At 39.4% G+C, this 22,649-nt stretch overlaps 1 protein-coding gene across 3 annotated transcripts in view; it reads right to left on the bottom strand.

Moving 5' to 3' along the window:
* The window catches only part of PUDP (pseudouridine 5'-phosphatase), a 60,053-nt gene that overhangs the window by 15,315 nt on the left and 22,089 nt on the right, over positions 1-22,649 (bottom strand). For all 3 annotated transcript variants that reach the window (XM_077927537.1, XM_028727736.2, XM_028727737.2), the window contains exons 2-3: positions 20,665-20,883; positions 12,532-12,761 (exon numbers count right to left, since the gene is read on the bottom strand). In XM_077927537.1, the coding sequence (XP_077783663.1) occupies positions 12,532-12,761; positions 20,665-20,883 (449 nt within the window). The remainder of the gene's footprint in view (positions 1-12,531; positions 12,762-20,664; positions 20,884-22,649) is intronic.

Raw genomic sequence — 22,649 nt, 5'->3', positions numbered from 1 at the left:
AAGAATTAATAAATCTCCCTGGGCTCTAGATCATGGCATTTGTTCCACTTACAAAGATACTGGAAAACGTATGTCACAACCCAGGGACCCTGAAGTGAGGAACTGAAAACTCTGATCAAGACAAGGTTCAGGCTGCTAGCATGGGTGAATGGGGGGACTGTCTTGTCTGCAGGGCTCTCCCTGCCAGATAACACAGCTGATGCAGTACTTCAGTCTCCCTGGCCTTAAGAAGGGAAAGATTACAGAATAAGGCCCTTTAACAAGCCAACCAAGCTTCTCAAAGGAAACAGAACCTTCCACATTCCAGGTCTTGTCTGCCTACATCAAGTTTCCATTTCTACACAGAGAAAGCATATCCTGTAGCTACCTTAGCATGGCCCTTTGGAGCTGTCCAAGGTACTGTTCCTTTTTAGTCTCTTGCTTCAATGCAATTTTGAGCAGAACATTGACAGCTTTCCCAGAAAACCTCAAGCTCTCACAAGAAACATCTCCCATTGTTCAGTGTGTGTGTGTGTGTGTGTGTGTGTGTGTGTGTGTTCAGAAGTCTGCATTTGGGGTAAGCCCCCTCCATGATCAACCTCTTATTCTCTCTCTCTCCCCTGCCCCCTTTCTGGTTTTCGGTGGAGGAAACTTTCAGAAAAAGACAGACTGTACACAGTACAAAACATGCCTTGATTTAAAATAATTTGCACATTTCCCTCTGATAATTAACATTTTATGGGAATTTTCCCCTCCCCTGGGTTTCTATTATTTTAAGTTCCGAATTCACTTACAGAATTTGCAAGACTGTTAGCACCTTCAGCGTGATGGCATAGAGACAGTACCACTGGTTTAGGTGAATAAATTTTCAATGTTTGCATGGTGACAACTGCTTCACACATTCTGCTTGCTTTGTGGGAACTAATTCAACGACAGTGTAACATTCTTAAAATATGAAGCATTCACAGAACTGGCACATATAAAAACTGTCATAGATGAATCCTTCCAATGCCTGCAGGAAATTAGATTAGAACAAATACATGCTGATATTAGTATGAGATTTATAAACAAATGTTACTCTCCATCATTCACATCTTGCTCTTCAGAAAATGCTTACTGCTAAGTATATCAGCTCTTATGCTTGACACACCAAGCCTGCAGACATAATTAGAATCTATTACACAGAAATAAATATTGTTTAAGAAGTACATAAAGTTGTGTGCATACAGAAAGTTATATCCCTCTAAAATTTTATTTTCTCATCCTTGAAACAGATGCATCAAAATGCCTTTCTATAACTACACCAAGCTATGGCATTTCATTATTTATTTATTTTTAGATACGATTTTATTGTGCATGAGGACAGTGGCCTTGAAGAACCAGGAGCCTGGATCTAAATTTGCAGCAAGGAAGTCATGGGATTTCCTGCAGATATACTGACTGACCTTCACATATTTCTCCATTCATTCTTATATCATTTTAATGTCATGGTGCTAAAAAGCAGTGTAATTTTCATTAGTTTCCTCCTCTAGCATTTAGACGACAATCATGTTCAGTCTTCAATGTTTTGGGTTTTCTTATTACGAAGTCTATTTATTGACCTTCCCAGCTGCTTGTCTCAAAAGAGATTTGCTTCCTTGCCGGGGATTATTAAATTCTTATTCTCTTTTATAGGTGCATTTATTTTATGCTGCCTTTACGGCCAGTTTGAAGTCAGTGAGCCATTAACAGAGGGCACAAAGTGCATTTCTTTCAGGATCAAGGACACAAGTTTCCTTAAACATTTACAAGGGCAAGCTACCAAAAGGGACAAAATGAATAGGAGATAAAAGGTCTTAACTCTTAAAGCAATGGGTGTCATGCCATTTGTTGAGGTGAAATGGAAGCATTCAGAGGCATTCGAATATCAGGTACTGGAAACAAACAATGGGGAAGAACTGTTGTCATGCCACTCTTCTTGAAGGCATCTTGCTGGTCACTGTCAAAAAGAGGACCTGATGGATCCTTCTTGAGAAGAGGTGAATGTTTGCTCATCTCCAAAGAACAGGTTCAGCTGTGCTTTGAGTTGGAAAGCTACCCCCAGAAGCATCTTACCCAAGCAGGGGAAGTTAGCAATCCATAAATAGGAAAAATGAAAGAAAGGCACTTGCCACCTGCCATAAGCAGAGCTGAATCTAGCAGTCATATGTACTCCCAACCAGGAACACTTCTGTCTTGTTTGGACTGAGTATCAGTTTATTAAGTCATGTGATTCAGTTCATTAGTGACTCCAGGTACCTGTTCACAACATCCACAGCTTCATGTAAATTAGATGGAAAAGCGAAGTAGAGTTTATCAGTGTGGAGATGGTACCTCAGTTAAAATCCCTAGGAAGACACCATCTCTGGTTTCATGTAGATGCTAAACAGGATTATGATAGAAGTCAATCTTGTGACACCCAAAATCTTGTGGGAGAAGACCAGTAGGACTCCTATAGGAATATTCCTGTAGGCTGGAATGGAAGTGAAGTGCAGTGGCCCCAGCTTCTATCTTAATCTAGAAGCATAGCTGTCAACTTTTCACTTTTTTAAAGGGAAATTCCCTTATTCTGAATAGGATTCCTCACAAGAAAAGGGAAAAGTTGACAGCTATGTCTAGAAGGTACTGGAATGGTGTTGAAAACTACCCAGAGAGATACAAAATCAACATAGACACATTCTCATTGTCATTCTGTCCACCCATGGTGGTCAAATATAGATAGGATATTTCCCCAAATATAGGTGGGGGGAAATTAGCTTAGATAAGGAATGTTTGATGCTTGATGCTTAGCATTCGCTAAAGTAGTAGCAAAGGCTAGCAAATTCAACAATAAGGAAGATGGTCTGGGTTCAAGAAGGACATATTAAGGAAATGACCTGTTGTTGAATATGAGAAACTGTCCAGCAACAAAGTAAGCATATGATTTCTTTAATTATTTAAAACCCTACTTATCATACAAAGTTTTAACTCAACAATCTTGAATTGCAAGCAGGAAACGGTAGAATAAATATTAGAAGTTGCAAGAGAGGCTGTTTTACTAACTATTTTCTGAAGAGCAAATTAAAACTCAAATATCAGAGTTGACAGGTTCGTGCAAAAGCTGCTGAAACAAACTGTGAGTGAAAAATTAACATGACTAGCCTTATTTTTTTAAGCCCTCAAAAACGTGAGGTTGCCAAGGAAATATCCTTACTCTCAATAGCATTATAGGAATAGCTGTGGAAAAGGGGATGAGAAAAAAGAAATTAGGCACGTGATTCCCTGGAACTACAAAAACAGTTCTGAGATCAATGAGGCTTTACATTTCTCATATAGCAATCCCAAAATTAAATAGCCATGTGTTTTGAATCTAAGAGGAGTCTTCAAAAGCAGCAAATATGCAAGCCCCATGTATGAGTCTGGGTAGCAAACTAAATCATGCCCCTTGATATCAAGTAACTGAACAGTGCAAAAGAATTTAAGATGAAAATTCTTAACCAATAATAAAAAAGATAGGAACTTTCAAACACACAAGGGGAGAATACTGAAGCAGGCCTTGATTATCAGTCACTTTAGGTAGACGACTATGAAGATTTTCCCCAAAAGCTTGAAATATATTAATTCTATCACCGTGTCTAGCCATTTTAAGGGCAGAAAAGCCTTGTTTTCAAAAACATTTACAAAGTAAATGAAATATTCTTTGGCTAACAAAAAATGTCTATATATCTATAATGGCAAAATGCGAACATTCTCTTTAAAAAGCTAACATACTGACAATTGGTTATGAAAATGATCAAGTTGTTCCATAGTGATTTTTAGAAGTATTCCATGTAAAAAGTTCAAAGGTTTAGATATTGTTTTATATATCTATAAGCTTCTCAAAGCCAGACCTCATAACAGTTGGCTTTTGCAGTTCCAGAGGTGGGGAACTCAGCCATGGGCAGCAGTGGCAATGGCAAAAAGATAAAATCTGTGATTACATACAGGTAAAGAGCAGTGCTAGTGTTACTGTTCTTTAAAAACAAAACAAAAAAGTTATCCTAGCAGCATTTAAGGGCGGAATTTTTATCATTTTAAAACAAACTTTTCCAGGCTGCAGTTTATTTAATCCGATACATGAAACAAAACAATTAAAGCTTGTAGCAGATACTATTATGGATAAGCTTTTTCAAGGAGAAAGTAAAGCATGAGCTGGATAGCTCAGTTGGTTAGAGCTTGGTGCTGATAACACCAAGGTTGCTGGTTTGATCCCCGCATGGGACAACTGCATATTCCTGCAGTGCAGGGAGTTGGAGCAGATTATCCTCAGGATCCCTTCCAACTCTTGGATTCTGTGATTCACATGTGGAAGCTTCTTTGTGAGGTTTGCTTTGTGTAAGAAGGGATGTTTACACTGTTTGGGCTAACATTAATCATACAGGTAAACACACACCACTGTTTCAATTTAAATTGTGCTCAGTTCTAGGGAACACAAGAGCTAGCTGGATTAGGCAATTGATCAATCTAGTCCAGCATCCTGTTCTTGCAGTGGCCAGCCAGATGTCTATGGGAAGCCCATAAGCAGGGATATGAACTAACAGCACTTTCCCTTCCTGGGGTTTCCAGCAACTGGTTTGTATAAGGTTTAAATTATGCTTTGCAAGAGAACACTCAACCGTATTTAACAGGGTGTCTGAAATTCTGGCTTCTAGGGGTGTCCACGGGGATTTTTCTTTTGCTAAATTAGGACACCCAGCAGAGGTTTCCCACCACCAAAGCTACAGTTCCCCACAAGAATGACACAACCTAGTACCACTGTGCAGTTTACCTACAAAGTAATTCAGCAAGATTCTTCATAGTAACGATACATGAGATTTGACCACAGTGACAACATCAGTTGTCTAGGATTTCTTCTATGGCCAGAATTGATACAAAAATGACTAAGAGCAAGGTGACCACAAGGCAGCATTGTCCTGTAATCACACATTCTTATAAATGCACCACTATGCAAGGAAATATAAAACCACAGGAGAAACATTTACTGAACACCAACTTTGCATTTCCTGTACTTCTGTCTCCAACATATAAATCTGTTTCATTTCCCAGCCCCAGATATTCTGCAGTGCGATGTCATCTCAAAGAAAGATTTCCCTGGGGGAAACCGATTGTATACTCATGCTCTAAATAATAGCAGCAACAGAAACTGGCCTTGTTAAAGCAAGTGATTAGATCACACTTTTTAATACGAGGTGCCTAAATCATGGGCAAAACTTATACTGGTTTAACACCTTGGGCTAAGGGTGAAATCCTATGCACACTCACCTTGGAAAAAGTCTATTGAACTGTGAGTAGATATGTACAGAATTGCACTGTTAATTTCCTTTAAAGCTATATTAGGTTAGTAGCAATCATGCAGCACTGTGTGAACAGTACTTTTTTCTCAATTAGTCACCGCCACTATTTAATTTTTTTAAAAAAGCTTTGGATTAATCTAATCAATTTAAGCATGCAATCATCACCAGTACAACCCTATAAACCACTTACATATAGCATTTCTTATTTCACCTTTTCAAGCTGCTCTATTTCTGGTGGAAATGAAGTGTTTGTAGCTAAAAAAAAAAACAACCCCAAACAAAACAACTTATTGCAAAGCATAAATGGAAGCAAACTTTATAACACTGGTGCAGCCTCCCCCTTCATAATAATAAAAACTCCTGATCTATTCTTCTGTCCCACTCAAAAGTGTTACAATTCCATTCCTACAGATGCATACACAGTGACAAAAACAAATCCTTTGGAACAGGTAATGTCAAATTCTGAAAGGTTGGTAGAGTTAATTTTTTTTACAGTTCACAACACAACTGATCCTGGAAAGACCTTATAATGTCAACAGAAGGTCAGCATTTGAACATCTGCACTGAATATGTGTGATCTGGGTGTTCAAGAACAGCAGTATTTTTAAGAGAGTTTGCCAATTAATGTCATCTGGTGTTCTGTACCAAAACTGCAAATCAGGCGGAAGCTCTGCAAATAGTAATGGAAACGTTATTGTGTGGTGCATTTATTAAGAAACACAAAAAGAGTAGCAAACATTGTTGTTTTGTCAGCCTATGCAAGCTTTTAATATCTCTAGTCATTCAGACTTTCAATTGAGATTTATTAACCTGTCAAAACAAAAAGCAATTTTAGAACATACACAATTGCAGTTCATTTTAGCACATTTATTGCTCTATAAACAGTACATCCAGTCTTGTCTTTTAAGGGGGCTAAACTCAGGTTTCTCTTCTTGAAACAAGCAATTTCTATAATAGGAAAGTTCTGAGGGGGATGGCAAACACAAAAGCAATGCAATGCACAAGGTACATATTAAAATAAATTGAATTATATTTTTCAGAATTTCTAATACAGCATCCACTCTGATTTTAGAGGCCTGCTTTCAGGGCATATTAACAACGTAATCCTAAACATACCTACCTGGAAGAGAAATCAATAGAACAAGGGGATCTGTGTCATATAACTTTCAGAGTATGGGAAAAAGCCAAGTGATAGCAATTCTTACATCACAGAAGCAACCCAAGTTCTTGCTTCTATGTAAGCATGCAGAGGATTGAGGCTAAAGTGATATATTGAAATAGGTACCCGTAGGTCATCCCTAGGTCATCGTGCAGCAATTAAAGAACATCATACACAGTATTTTGAATACTGAACATGTATATCAACTATATTGAAGTACAGGTATCCCTTGTTCTTCCAACACCTGCTCTGCTCCTAAAGCTACTATTCTTATACACCAAGGTTTTGTTCTGTACCGACACCAAAATCCTTTTATTAGAATATAAAACTTTCACAGATGAATTTCTTCATCCTTGGAGTGACATTGAGCCTGAAGTGCTTTCCCAGTAATCGCTTTACGCAAAGCCAAAAAATCACATACTAGTCTCGCATGGTGAATCGAAGGATCAGTCATAGCGATTGCTTCTGTTTTTAACAACTGGGTGAAAGAGGAACTTTAGATCTTTTAAAAACTGTTTTGAGAAACAACACTTTCCTTGCTCAAAAACATTTATTGTTTAGAAAGAGGTGGTTTAAACCATTTCATGTCTCTCTTCTTCCTTGTGTGTATCTTAACAACACTGCTAGGAAAGCAACAGCTCGATAGAATTTTAGAAAAAATATATCTAAAATACGCAACACAAATATGACCCAACATAACCAAAATCCACATATTTTTGCTTGTTTCAATAACCAACGTTTTTTGGCTGCCACCCACCCAGCCCCCACATTCCCTGGCATGCATATACTTGCTGACTGAGAGAGGTCTTTCATGCTCTGTGATACTTAGAGGGGTGTTTTTCGTATTCTGCTGGGCTTTGGGGCAGGTAGCAGCTGCACTTCTGTTAGCTCCAAAGCACAGCATGACATAAGGCAATTCAGGGAGTCAACAGGCCGGGGCTAGGAATTGGTAGAGGTTTTCTATTTGCAAATAGAAGTCTTGCAAATATTCGTTGAGGCATTTTGTAACTTGACCTTCCTCCGAAAGTATAAAATCAATCAAATCAATCATGGCCACAAAGTTATGTTCAATTATGCACAAAATCAACAACAGACATCAACAGGAAAAGTCACAAAATTAACCATTCAAGTCACCAAAGTCGGAGAGAAACAGAATTTAATAGGCTGTGCACAGCTCCCCGCTGCAACAATCCGTCTCATGGCTCCAACAGAGAGTGGGGGTGGAGGGGGGTTAACCCGCCCTGGGTTGACCTGGGAACCAACCCCACCCTGGATCCTGTTCCTTGTATCTCCTCTCCCAACCAAGATCAGGGGTGCCTCCCTGCTCGGAATCGACCCTCTGCTCAACAGCTGCAGAGCCAAATAATCTGTAAATTTTCAGAAGAATAGGAGCAAGGACTAGACTTAGTTGTGACTCTTGGTGCCAGTTGAGGAGAAGCCCAAAGCTAATTTGACTCAAGGGGATATAGAGGCATGTGACACAGAGGCAGGAGGCAAGCTTCCTCAACCTCTGCCCTCCAGAAGTTTTTGGCATACAACTCCCATGATCCCTAGCTACCAGGACCAGTGGTCAGGGATGATGGGAATTGTAGTCTCAAAACATCTGGAGGGCCGAGGTTGAGGAAGCCTGATCTAGCATTTGCCAAACAAGCAGCATAACTAGAAAAAAGAAAAAAAGCACAGAACAGACAAGAACAATAACATCCCTTCCCCAAAGTTCTATAGTGGGAAAGTTCAAGATATGGTCCCTTCAATTAGATGCTAGGTCACTAAAAAGCATTCCCTCCCTCCACTCTTGTGTTTTCCTTATAAAGTAAGATTGAAAAAAATGTTTCGGTTTTCCAGACTCACGATACACTGCATTTTTAAAACATACAAATCTCTGCAGCACTTTGCCTCAAGATCCCACTTCAGCTCAGATAAGCCCCAAATCTTTCCTAAGTGGCCCTGCTTCAGTTCTTGATTCAGGATTTGTACAAATATTTTGCATATACAACTATACAGATCTAGATATTTATGTATCCATCTATATACAAACACAAAAACTGAATGTTGGATAACAATGCAAGCAGAATAAAGTAGGGTTTAGGCTTAGTGAAGAGGGCTCCAATCCTAATCCCAGTTACTTGGATTAAACCCCATTGAATTCAATAGGATTTAGGTCTGCGTAAAGGTAAAGGTTAAGGGACCCCTGCATAGACATGGTTAAAATTGTGCTGTTATTTATTTTTTTATATTTAGAACTCATCTAACACAAAAGAATTGTTCGGGTGGGAAAACAAATGCCTCTACACTGTCAGCAAAACTAAATAAAGTTTAATATAATTTAAAATCCATGATATTTATTCCCTGATTTAACCCTGGCCAAACAAGCAGGTTTCTCTAGCTTGGATTTTGGTGGCCCCAGAATAGGAGGAGGTTCCATAACTGGGGACCAGCCACCCAAAACATATTACTTATGACCTCATGCTTGAATCTGCTTCACAGATAATAGTATTAAGGTGAAGGGTTTGATGGATCAGGTATTATTACACAAATGGGAACAAGGAAAATCTCTGGGCTCTTCGGTGATTATTATTACAACTATTCAAATTATTATTATTATTATTATTATTATTCAAATCCCATTATGAAAAATTTCAGGCTTTCCCCATATATACAGTACATAGCAAAGAGAATTTCCCAGGTTTCATAAAACTGAAGCCTAGGACACATTTGGCCGTCAAACAGTACTTTATAAATTACAAATTTACAATCAGCTTATAATTGCACTATATTCATGGCTGCTGTCTACTGAACTAATATAAGATAAGATACTTTGCCCTCTTTACGCAATAAATAGTTTGTTAGTGTTAATAAACTATACCGTGTATGCGGTTTTGTTGCCAACTGAGAGACAGTAATATAGAACAATAATAATAAATATAGCCTTGGCACCTCATAAACTGCAGACAAGTAAGAGAGAAACATGGAAACCCAAATATCAGGATACTTTTAAAAGCAAATTTTTGCAATATGAAATCGCTTTTTTTAAAAAAGGTCTTAAAATAAAGGCTACGGCAACAAAACAAAATGCATTTGGCCTTTCTGAGTTTTCTGCAGACCCCTCTGGAATAATAAATTAAGAGAACAATAAAAATAACGCTTACAGAGCAATTCCTTGTTTTAGTCGGCCTTTGTTCTAAACTTGTGGAGATGCGCAGTTATGACAAGCACCGGGGCAATTAAAAAAGCAACTTAAACTATAGCGGGAAGATCAATACCCTGAATCTTTTTAAGAAGAGGATTAATTCATTGCTTGCCACAACCCATAGCACCTCTTAAAACATTTTATGAGAGAATTCCTGTAAATTAAACCTAACTATTCTATGATTGTTCTGTTGGCAATGCCAGAAGTGCTAAGGGCCTTGGAAAGAGGAAAAACACAACTCAGTGAGTAGTTTATAATGAAATAAAGTTCTTTTTCTCTCTCTTTTTTTTTTGCTTTCCCCACCCTCCCTCCACAGCTTCCTATGGATAATATGCAATAATACATGTAATGAGCTCCCTAAAACAATTAGTAGCAATCTCCAGCGACCTGCTAATCTGAATATAATGTTTTTTTACCAACCACTGCATGCTTTCACACCCACGTCACGTAGAGGGGGAAGAGGGTTACAAAATGTAATTTAGTATTCTGCCTCATATTTCATCAAGTCCCTTACCAGCTGCTTGATATATTATCAAGACGAGCGCAAGCACATTCTCCCCCCTTGGCAGGGGCACCCCAAAGAATATAAGCAAATTGTAACTCTTTCCTTACATCACCACTAGGACCTACGACAATGGCAATGTTGACCATATTTTCGCTTTAACAATGGCTGACGTATTGTGGATATATAACAGAACCTAGGCCAATGGTTAAATTGCTTTCAATACAGGCAATATCTCATCCCACCACTCAAATAAATAACAAGCAGGCCAGCTGGAGGTGAGGAATTTTGTAGCTGAAAGTCTTATAATCGAAATAAATTGCAAATGCCTCCAGAGTCAGTTTAGATCAGGGTGGTCCAACACATTGCCCTTGAGACCTTTTTTGGTGGCCCTTGGCAACATTCGATGCCCTCACGTTGTCTTCCCAAGCTGGGTAAGCGAGCTGCTGGCCTTTGGGAATGAGGCGTGAGCATGATGATGAACACAAGCTTTAAAACACAAGTCAGTGCCAGGTGCAAAGATAACCTACAAAGCTTTGAATAACTCTTCTGTTGGGCATTTGGTTGTGGAATGAGGCGTTGCATTGGAGAAGGGAAATAGTCTCAAACTGGGCACTGACAGCTCAAAACTGGTAGGGTTTTTTTCTCCAAGGGGAAAAGACATGGGGCTTTCATATTAATTCCCTATAGGTGAAAAAACCGCTTGAGGTGGGAAATTTTAAGTTGAAAAAGGACACAAAATGGTTCAAAAGCCGTTTTCTTCAGCTCATACACAGCACACCCCAGGTTGCTTTGGGTTGGAGTAGAGTATCCAGAACTCTGATATTCATGTGGTTTAAGCCCAAGTCCCTCAATTCTTATCTTTAAAATGGGAATGAATACAACAAATTGTACTGTTTTATGCTGAATATGAATAAGGTAAAAATAGTGAAGGAGCACATGAAAATGCAGTTTTCAGTTCTGCTACCATGTTAGACAACTGCTTCTTCCTTGCAGTGCCCTGCATTAGGTTTACGATTTGCCAGTTTCTGCTAATGCTTAGTACTCAATAGTGACAAGCTCTTGTGAAACTGAGGCAGTGAAAAATATTGGAGGAAAACATTCCATATTACAAACCAAGCCTTGCACTCGATTTAAAATTTAAAGTGGGAAATGTATTTGTCAGGAAGTTTTAATGGATACAACTAACGAGAGTTGCATTAGGGCAGCACAAGTTAGCCCATTACACACAGCTTGCAAACCATGCATCCAGAGGCATATAAATAAAAAGGTTTGGAATGGAGAACATGCCTTTATTGAGTGCCAATTTGCATTCAGTGGTTCAGTTCAGCTCTCTGGTCTAATGCAGAGTTTCCCAAACTTGGGTCTCCAGCTGTTCTCATCATCCCTAACCACTGTTTCTGCTAGCTAGGGATGGTGGGGGTTGTGGTCCAAAAACAAATGGAGATCCAAGTTTGGGGAAACCCTAGTCTAAAGCAATCTATTCAAGGGATTATATAAATAAGTAAAATGAGTTTTAGACTTCAGCTTCATACTGTTTCAAGCACCGTGGGGCAGGGTTGACATGCACAGGGCTACCTTGTTCCAACTATAAGAAGCCCCAAACCAGGGACAACACTTGCCTAGAAAGGGGTGAGGAGACTTGGTTCAACATCTTGAATTAGTGGCAGCCAGTCTGGTGCCCTCTAGATACCCCAATCCCTGACTACTGGCCCTGCTGGTAAGGGGCTGATTAGATTTTTGAGTCCACCCTGTTGAGAGTACTATATTGCCTTCAGCCAACTGAAACCTACACTGTAGAACAGAAATTTAGTATCTATCATCTAATCAATCACAAATACTTTTAAAAGTTACAGCTAATGAAGTTGTTGCCCATTTGAAAACCCAGTTTTACATTTTTGCTTCTTTACTGCTGGGCTCAGGAGGCAAATGTCTTTACTCTGTTTCAGATATAGGACATACAGAAATCATGTCGCGTTCAACACTCAAAACAAAAACATCATGAAACGTGTTACAAAATGTCCTATTCTGAACATTTAGAAGAGATTGCTTGATACACAAGAGCTCAAATGTTGCAGGTGGAAAACTCGGTGTCCAAACAGTTAGCACCCAGATTTATAAATATATTGGACACACTTAAAACACTCCTGTTCATTTGTAGTGTACAGCAGCAAATCGATACACATTTGCATTGCAAACCATTATACAAAATGAAGAAATAGAATCTTTGCCAATACTTTCCCACTTGTTTTTTTTTATATATAGTTGCTATCAAATCTCACATAGAACTTACTATATTATATAAAGAATGAAAATCAAAGCATGACCTGGGATTATACAATGCCGCTTTTATTACTATGATTATTCCTACCTTTTCTGGAGGCGGAGGAGGGTTAAATCTCTTTGCACAGACTAAAAACACATCAGGCTCTGGCTTGCCAGCCTTCACTTCAGGGTCATCTCCCAACACAATATGATGAAATAAATTAAAGAAGTCTTTGTGTCGACTTGTTTTCATTTCAAATGTCACCCGAGATGAGCTGGTGGCAACAGCTATGGGTATGTTGTGTTGATGTAGATGGCGGATTAGTTTTTCAACACCTGTGAAACAGAAAAATATATATATGAAAGTGTTAAAATACACTTGTTTGAGCAAAACAGAGGAGCTAGATTTACTGGAGTTGTTCACCCCACCTTCTGAACTTGATTTAGTTAGTTCTCTTTCCTGCCTTCATCAAAAGACTAATGGTTGATAATTTGGGTGTTTGCACCTTGTGTGGGATGGTTTTCGTTGCTGCCTCCTGTATAACTCTGTATAACTCTTGAGAGTCCCATGGATTGCAAGAAGATCAAACCTATCCATTCTGAAGGAAATCAGCCCTGAGTGCTCACTGGAAGGACAGATCCTGAAGCTGAGGCTCCAGTACTTTGGCCACCTCATGAGAAGAGAAGACTCCCTGGAAAAGACCCTGATGTTGGGAAAGATGGAGGGTACAAGGAGAAGGGGACAACAGAGGACGAGATGGTTGGAAAGTGTTCTCGAAGCTACCAGCATGTGTTTGACCAAACTGCGGGAGGCAGTGGAAGACAGGAGTGCTTGGCGTGCTCTGGTCCATGGGGTCACAAAGAGTTGGACACAACTAAACGACAACAACCTTGTGTGGATTTTAACTGTGTGAGCGGGAACTTGTGGCTGCACCTTCTGTCACTGACATTACATCCTCACTGGCTGTACCACCCTTCACCCATCTATTTTAGTCCTTGTCCATAGAAGTTCCATCTCTCTAGTCTTGCATAGGCTTTAAAAAATAATTCTGTAGTCCCCAGGGCTGCTAGTGGTGGAAAAATGCCCCCTCCACAGAAAGAATCCTGTTGCCCTAACAGGTCCTTGGTGGTGGGCTGCATTTCTCATACATCAGTTAATCCCTAAGTCAATGGAGAGTCTGTCTCAATAAACTTGCACAGGGGGAGGGAGTTTGTAGCCCACAAATTGGTGGAGCAAATGCCCCCAAGGAACTTTAAAGCAACAGAAACCTTCATCCCTACAAGAAACCTTCATCCCTACAAGCTGATTTAAGCTTCTGTTTAGCAAGTAGAAATACACAGTACAAATGAAATGAATCTGAACTTTTTAAAAAAGGTGATGGATCTTTTTATGAAAAAAAGAAATAGCAAAAACAATTTTGAATATGCAACAGGAAAGTAAAAAAGGAAAGTTTTCTACTGCACATCCCTGCAGGTGTATAGAAACCACGAAGTGCATCATACTACATAAAATCAAGATAGTATGCAGAGAAGACATCTGTAGACTAAGAGGAACTGTGTTGTAATACATGAACTTCTGGCCAAACAAAAACAAATAAAAGGAAGGGATGTAATGCATATTTAGTAGGTCTGATGTAGTTAATAAAGCTGAAAGGATCAAAATATATAAACCTCAAGAACTTTAAACAATAATTAGTCACATGCCAAATTTAGAACTCTGAACAGATGTATTTTTTAAAAAAATTCCTGACAGAATTGAAGTATTTCTCATGGGACAATAGAAGCTTTCAGAAAGGAATAATTCAGCATTTTCCATTTGACAGCTCTGAAAAATACATAAAATAACTCAAATTAAACTTTTTCTTGTGGCTTTCTTTTCCCCCTGGTGCTTCTGCTCTTTCTAGTCTGCTAAAAACTCAAGTAGCCGCAATTATTTTGGTGAGAACGATTCTCTTATTTACATATTTTGCTTTCCACAATGTATTTGCATTTATCCTCTGATATTAAGGATACATATGGGGCTCCTCAATTCAGTGGGGCTTTCTTTTGATTTGGAATGCACAGCATTACAGTGCAAAGCGTGCACAAAAAATGTGTGTTCATTTATGTATTATTTCCATATACAGACAGCTTGCTACCTGAAAATCTTGAAGCATTTCACAATAGATAAAATACATATATAAACACAGTACGTAGAATAAAAACCGTGTCAAATTATTCACATAAAAACTGAATTATAACCGTATACTTAAACACAGTATCACTATAAGGTCAAAGAGCTTTACACAGCAACAAAATGTAAAATTCCAACAAACCCACTTTTCGCACAACCACTCACGCAATCTCATTCACCACTACTTTCGCACAACCATTACAATCACTCACTGCTTCGTACATTATGTCTGTTAACCAGCCAGCACATTCATATACCACTTGTACTCAACAATATGACATACAAATTTATTGAAATGCTAGTATTATAAGTTTTTTTCTAGCAGCTGGTCTGTCCTTGTTTTTAATGTTGCAATGCATATCAGTATGCTTTCTGGGGCCCTCCAAAACAGCAAGATAAGTTTAAATCCAATTGCATGTCTTGACAGTAGAAAATCCAGGTCCCTTTTGTTTAAAAAGGAGGAGGAGAATGTTTAGGAGGCATTTCACCCTCTCTGCAGACTATAATTAATGCAGTGACACTTTACAGAGGTCATTAAACTTCCTTGCCAACCGTTATTTTGAAAGAAAAAAGCAATAGTTTAGCAAATGTTTACCAGTCTTTCCACCTGGGACTTTGCAAACCCAGGTGAAAGGATAAAAGAATTACTACATAAAGCCTCAGGATACATACATGAAAAATGAAGCAGTCTGTACATCACTTAGAATTTATTTAAACACTTTTAAACCTTTCCACCTTTTTTCTTGTCAAGCGGGTCTGTGTTAAACATTTAAGGTATTTTCAAATTCTGTGGTATCTGTGAAGCTGTTGGGGATAAAACATAACTGATTAATGCCAGGGTGGGTTGATTTAAATCATGCCGTTTTAAATAAATGATTCCAGTAAAGTTTTCCACAATATTATTTTTCAACCAAGTATGGATACTAATAAGCTCCTGTAGCAATTTTAGAATATTGGTATGCAACTAAATATACCCTGTATACTACCTAGGAACATAATGCAGAACTTTAATCATACGGCCCCATGTGCCTTTTGCACTATCTGGGTAGTTGGGGGCAGCTGAATTCTGAAATGCGTGGATTTCTGAGCAAATCCAGCAGCACGCAAGTGCCAAGAGATTTCTAGAAAGGGCTTGTAGTTATTGGGCATAACATGAGATCAACAATCAATAGCTGCCTTGTTTGCTTAGCAGTCACAAATAATCAAAACTGATTATATTGCAGACCTCATCTATTTACATGGATCTTCCAGGTTTCTCTTTCATTTTCTTAAAAAACCTGGTTTTGACCAACTTTCTTTTATAATGTGTCAATGATTCAAAATAGACTTCAACATGTTTCCATTAAATTTAAATTTCTCTGCGGGGGGTGGGTGGGTTTGGGGACGGACACAGTGGGTTTTTTAAATAAGGAAAGCAGGTTTCGCTTTGCTTTTACAAAAGCAATTCTGATTTCCAGTGCCAGATTTATGTATAAGCTAAACACGCTATAGCTTAGCTCTTGGGTGCCCCCCCCCCCATTTTTTAATATTAATATACTTCTTAATTGTATTTCAGTTCAACATTTACTTTGATAAAATACATATTTTGTTATGTGCAAATGACATTTATATACCTATAAGGTCCATAAGGGACGCGGGTGGCGCTGTGGGTTAAACCACAGAGCCTAGGAGTTGCCGATCAGAAGGTCGGCAGTTCGAATCCCCGCGACGGGGTGGGCTCCCGTTGCTTGGTCCCTGCTCCTGCCAACCTAGCAGTTCAAAAGCACGTCAAAGTGCAAGTAGATAAAGGAGGGAAGGTAAACGGCGTTTCTGTGTGCTGCTCTGGTTTGCCAGAAGCGGCTTAGTCATGCTGGCCACATGACCCGGAAGCTGTACGCCGGCTCCCTCGGCCAATAAAGCGAGATGAGCGCCGCAACCCCGGAGTCGGCCCTGCTGATTTCTGATTGACATGAGCTAAGAGAATAGCTTGCTCTATACTTTATCAGTTTGGAGCATCAGTGGAAGTGGCTATGAAACTAGCATCGCATCCCACACTATAACTAGAAGGGGTGGGCACCTCAGATTTTAGGATCACAAATGCAGTACCCCAGACTTCTGTTATTAGCCCTTTGGACTCTTCCCAGACCATACCCCATCTCCTTAGAGAACTTCACTGGCATTGCTCCATTCTTCTGCCTGGCTAGAATGTGTCCCTGAGCTATGATAATGTCCTTGAGCTATGATAATGCCTCTTCTTTAAAGGGATATTGTTTGCATAAGGGCCTGGTTGGGGGATCTCCAAGTTTCAGTGAAAAACAAAGTAGATTTGGCACACCTTTAAAGGCCATATTCTGAAAGATCTACAACAATTTCTACAAGCTGATGTTATGTTAGCAATACTACTTTACACATATTTTCCCTTTCTTACATCTCCCATTTACACCTTTGAATTGCATGGAGCATAAGATGTGTACAAGTCATGTATTTTCAGTCCACCAGATGACCCCAAATCCTGCCACTATAGCATTAACATTTGATGCTTAATTTTTCTTAAGCTCAGATTCTCCCAGCTACAGCAAACATCACTATGAAACTTTGCTTACAGGCATATTCAGCATTGCACTGACTTTGGTAGAGGGCTGATTTTTTCAGCTAGAGAAACAGAAGTGGAGATAATATTGAGAGGAGTAATTTGTTTCCGACACTTAAAAACACACCATTTACTAGCTTTACTTATGATTCAACTGGGCTGAGTAAGCAGTCCTTAAAGGGTATTCAAATCCTTTAACATATTAAAAGCAAGTCTCTGGCACAATTTTTGACCAGACATTAAGTTAAGATAATGTGGCACCAGGCGCTGTGCAGTTGGCACTGACCCATGACAGGGCCTTTTCGGTGGTGGCTGCATGCGCTCCCTAGTGATGTGCATATGTCTCCAACATTATCAATTTCAGGACAAATACTCAGGCATTTGGTGGCTGAATAATGCTGTTCCTGGCAACACTGTATGAAAGGATTTTAAATCTGTTAACTGTTTTAGTAAGTTTTTAAAAAACAAAAACATGGATGTGTTTGCTGCCCTGGGCTCCTTTGGAAGGGAAGGATATACGTAAGTTCAATAACAATACCTATATAGGAAGGCTTATACAAAATATGGGGATGCGGGTGGCGCTGTGAGTTAAACCACAGAGCCTAGGACTTGCCGATCAGAAGGTCGGCGGCTCGAATCCCCGCGACGGGGTGAGCTTCCGTTGCTCGGTCCCTGCTCCTGCCAACCTAGCAGTTCAAAAGCACATCAAAGTGCAAGTAGATAAATAGGTATCTCTCTGGCAGAAAGGTAAACGGCGTTTCCGTGAGCTGCTCTGGTTCGCCAGAAGCGGCTTAGTCATGTTGGCCACAGGATCCGGAAGCTGTACGCCGGCTTCCTCGGCCAATAAAGCAAGATGAGCGCCGCAACCCCAGAGTCAGTCACGACTGGACCTAATGGTCAGGGGTCCCTTTACCTTTTTATACAAAATATGGGAACATTGAACTTCCATCATGTTCTTATTTGTTGACCAATCAGACTTACTTTCTCTTTCTGTCTCTGTCTCTCTGCATTTCCTATCAGATAGGGCTGCTAGGCTAAAATTAGCAATCTAGAGAATATCGTGTAAGAGGCACTTAGTCATTTTCTGCTGCTTAAGACAGATGATTAAAAACTGTGTCTTGGTGGTGCAATAGCTCCCAGGGATTTAGACATCAGTATAACAGAAAATGTAAAAACTGTAGAATCTGTTATGTTTTGGTCTTAAATAGAAACAGATGTACCAGAGATGGATTCTCAACAGGAACACAATCAATTATCTATTTCTTCTGTTTCTTTTAAAGTAAAAAAATAAAAAGTCTTCATCTACAACAATTCTATGCAAATCCCTAGAACTGCAGGCTCAAAGCAGAGAGCCACCATTTTTAAATGTGTGACAAAGTAGCACAAAGCAGTTCTTGGAAAAATCATTAAAACATCCATTTGGAAAGTTACTCACATTTCAACAAGCAATATAAATTAAAGCATTATTCCCAGTGGAAAATCCAGTAAGCAGCAATTGTCTTTTTAACTAGCTTAGGAAGTAGAACACAATAAACAGCAGCAACAGAAAACATGGAAATGATGGCAGTATTGTGGTATAGCTCTCTGCTATATCCCGTAGTTTGCCAAACACCACTTTATAGGACAATTACAGGTTCAAGCTGGGGAGGGGCACATAGGTTCCCATCATTTTGGAGAGAGGCAGACTAGTAGGTGCTGAGTTGCATATTGGTTTCCCATCACCAAGGTAAAATGAGCTTAAAACTATTTGGAATGTGCAATGGCCTTAAATAACCATTCCAGAAATTCTGTATTTTCTGCTATTATTATCGTTGTTGTCGTCGTCATCATCACAAACTCCCATTAAAAAGTCAAATATAGGGATATTATTGCATACTGTCTTTTTTGCATCTTTCAAAAAGCATTACTTTATTATGCATGACTCTTTAAAGTGAAGGCAAGCAATGGCCATAGCACTGGCTTTCAGATTCTGGCATGTAGAAACTTTGCATAAATGGGGAATTAAGAAGAATAAATGCTCCATACTGTTGATTTCCCAATTCTTCTGTAATGAAGAGTGGCTCTTGGATATGACAAGAGTTAATTATTTGTATGTAGGGGTCAATCCACAGACAGGCTGTATGTGATGATTATGCATGTGAGTGCATGGCTGAATGGGGAAACATCTGAGTGAAACAAATGCAGCCATTTTCATGAACTGGAAAACATGCAGAAAGGGAGAACAGAAGCAGCTCCCATTCCATCAACTTTCTTAACATACACTTAATATATCTGCATTCATTTTATGTATAAATTGATTTTTTTATGAAAGGGCAATAGTTTATTTGCTTAATATAGCTATTCAACCCCTAATTAATGCACGGTGTGGTCTAGAAACTTGAGTATGGCATACTAGCTGTGCATTATTTTTACTCACTACTGATGCCTTCCTTCTTCCAAGTCCTCTGGCATAAGCAGAGAGCCTGTGCAAGGAAAGCTCGGGTCTCTCATATTATGGCAGGAGGCAGAAAGCAGGGGCAAGAGGACCTACACCACTTGTCTTCTCCAACGCCCAGCACAAAGAGAAAGAATAGGCACTCTCCTTCTCTGAAGTTCTCTCCCCCCCCCCCAGTTTGTGCTGTGTTTTTAAGAAAGCAGGAATGATGCAAGTCACTCTTGATGCTTCTGCAAAAACGCAGCCAACATTTGTTGTGTCACCGCTGTATTCTGCCCGGTTGGCACTGACCCTTAAAAGGACTTTCTCATTGGTGGTTTCCCATTTGTGGTGAGCTGCACCCCTCACTGTTAACATTCAGGGCAAATTTAAAAACATTCTTTTTCACCCAGGCATTTGGTGGCTGAAATAGACACTGTTCCTGGTAACTTTGAGATTATAAATTGTGAGAATGTACAACATGTTGTTAAAAGTTTTAAAAATGCTTTTATTGTGCTGTTTGCTGTTTTGCAGGTCTCCCCCCCCCCCCCAGATTCCTTTGGGAGTAAGAGTGATCCAGCAGTACAACAATAGTCACCCCTCCCAATGCACATGCCAAAGCACTTGACAGGGGGATCATGCCTGACAATGTGGGAAATGAACACAGACACACATCCTAAAGACAGTATTCCCTTTAATAGGTAGAGGGTAGGGTAACTTTGTTTCTGGGCATCCATGGGACACTACAGAAGGTGTGGAGAGGCCTGTGAAAACAGCTATCAACAGCTTAAAAACACACGGCAACTAACCATACACGCATTCAGAGCTGTCAAGTAGAACAATATCACATGTTCTCTCCCTCTCATATGCAAGAGACAGATGGCATTGCTGAAAAGTGCATCATATTTATTCTTAGAAGACACCTCAGTGGGTTTTTTGAGAAATAAAAAAAAATCGTTCAATCTTCCAAGGTGATGAGGAAACAACCAGGCACCAGAGAAAAGCATTTTGTGAATGTAACTATTCAAATTCAAACTGCAAGATTTAATTGAATATGCACACATTTGATGAGAGGAAATACAACCTGGCATCAATGCAGCTGTGGGGAACACTTTTTCTTGCTTCGTTTTACTTTCATGAAGTAGTTCTTCTATGGTTATCGGGAGGTCCAGGGCATCTCGCATAATGGTTAATCCCTCCAATGTCTTTTTACCCATTGCTAAGGATTTTACATCCCAGGTATAGGTTTTTCCAAAGCGGTTGCAGATTTCTTGGAACACAATAGTATAAAGACGTTCAGTATCTGAGGAAATAAAAAACACACAATATTAGTGGCATGATGTCAGAATGGGGCGTAATTACAAATTATGTTGCATTCTTGGAGGGAAAAGACAGCGCTCCTATTGGTGAACATGTTGGCAAGAATAAAAGACAATACAATAGGGTCTTGAACTCTTGGCCATAAGAAATTCATCTTGAACATCATGTAAGCCTTTTCTGACAGGCAAAACTAATAACTTCTGACTTAAGGTCACAGCCGGGCCACCCAAATCAGGGTGCCACATTACCTTTAACCTTAAATACATAGCAACAAGATTATAAATTCACATTCACACTGCTATAGAAGGCAAACCCTCATATTTTCATAACACACTATTGTGGGCTGCAATGCACCATTACGTGTTTAGAACATATTTGTGGGAGAAAAGGAATGCCTTAATTGGGAGGTAATCTTTATCTTGGAACTGAAGATAACAAATGAAGAAGGAAATCCAGTACTCAAGGGATGTCATTACATATTCTATTTAAACTATAAAGTAATTTATTTTGCAAGCCTTTGAACAGGACTTTAAAAGTTCTTCAAAAGATGCCACAGTCTCCATTATATTGCCAGTGGCACTGTTACATTTACATCTGACTAGATTTCAATTACAACCCTATAACCTATAATCAAGGGGGTTTAAGAGCAAGTAAGTTCTCTTCAGGCCACACTCATGCATATAAAGTTTCAGCCCAAGGAACCAACCTTCTCCTGAATTCATTAGTTTCGAAAAAGACAAGCAAACATAGCCATTATGGTACAGTTTTATTGCGGCTCTTAAAAGCAAAGTTGTTGAGCACTTGTCCCCCAGTAAGGTTAAGGGGTCTAATTTTTTTTAATTTGAGGCCTACTACACAAAAATACAAAGGTAGGTTGACACCGCTGGTTCATGTGATGAAGATTCATTGCTATCCATTAGTCAATCATCATGGCACATTTGGCCATAGCATTCTTGACTTCTTTTTAGCATTGCCTTAATGTACCAGTAAGGGTTCAATTATACCACTGCAATGGGCAGTCGTCAGTTTCCAGTTCTTGAAATATGAAATGACATCACTAGATGCCAAAGGATCTCATTACCTTCAGCATCACCTTGAATGCTGACAATGTAGACCATTTCTTATACTTCCTTGGAGGAAAAAAAGATAGTTTCCCCAAAAAGCATGTCCAACTAATCCATTAACAGTCATTCCATTTGGCTGCAGTAGAGCTGAAGACCATCTTCTATGAAGTGTCATTTGGCTCTTCCCCTTCTCAAACTGTCTCCCTCAATGGCCATATAAATTCAACAAGTATTAGTTCCTGAATTTGCTTGTCTTCCTGTTCCCTTCCCATCTTCCCCTCACCTCTGCTGTATTATAATCTATTTATCAAAAATCTATAATAAGCAACAACAACAAACAGTGGATGAGCACCACCTGTTTATTTCATGCGAGTTTCCAACTCCCAAGTGGCTCGCAACTCAACATTTCTAGATTCTGCATTCTTATCATGAACCTGACTTTAGCTGCAGTAATTTCATGTAGTAAGCATTTGAGGTCATTTCAGCAGGTCAGTTTGCTAGTGCCCAATGGAAGGGTGATCCATATACCTCACAGAAGCCATTACATCAGACTGTGATAGAGGAGTGAGAAGACAGAAGTGCAGGGCTACCATCAGCTCTGCTGAGAAGCTGTCATCTGGCAGCAGACATTACATCAGGCTGCAGCAGAGGGAGGAAGAGAAAGGATGCAGCCTCACTCTATCAT

Source organism: Podarcis muralis, chromosome 4, assembly GCF_964188315.1.
Source record: "Podarcis muralis chromosome 4, rPodMur119.hap1.1, whole genome shotgun sequence".
Classification (NCBI taxonomy): domain Eukaryota; kingdom Metazoa; phylum Chordata; class Lepidosauria; order Squamata; family Lacertidae; genus Podarcis; species Podarcis muralis.
The sequence above is the reverse complement of the archived record's forward strand: the minus strand, read 5'-3'. Positions and strand labels throughout refer to the sequence as shown.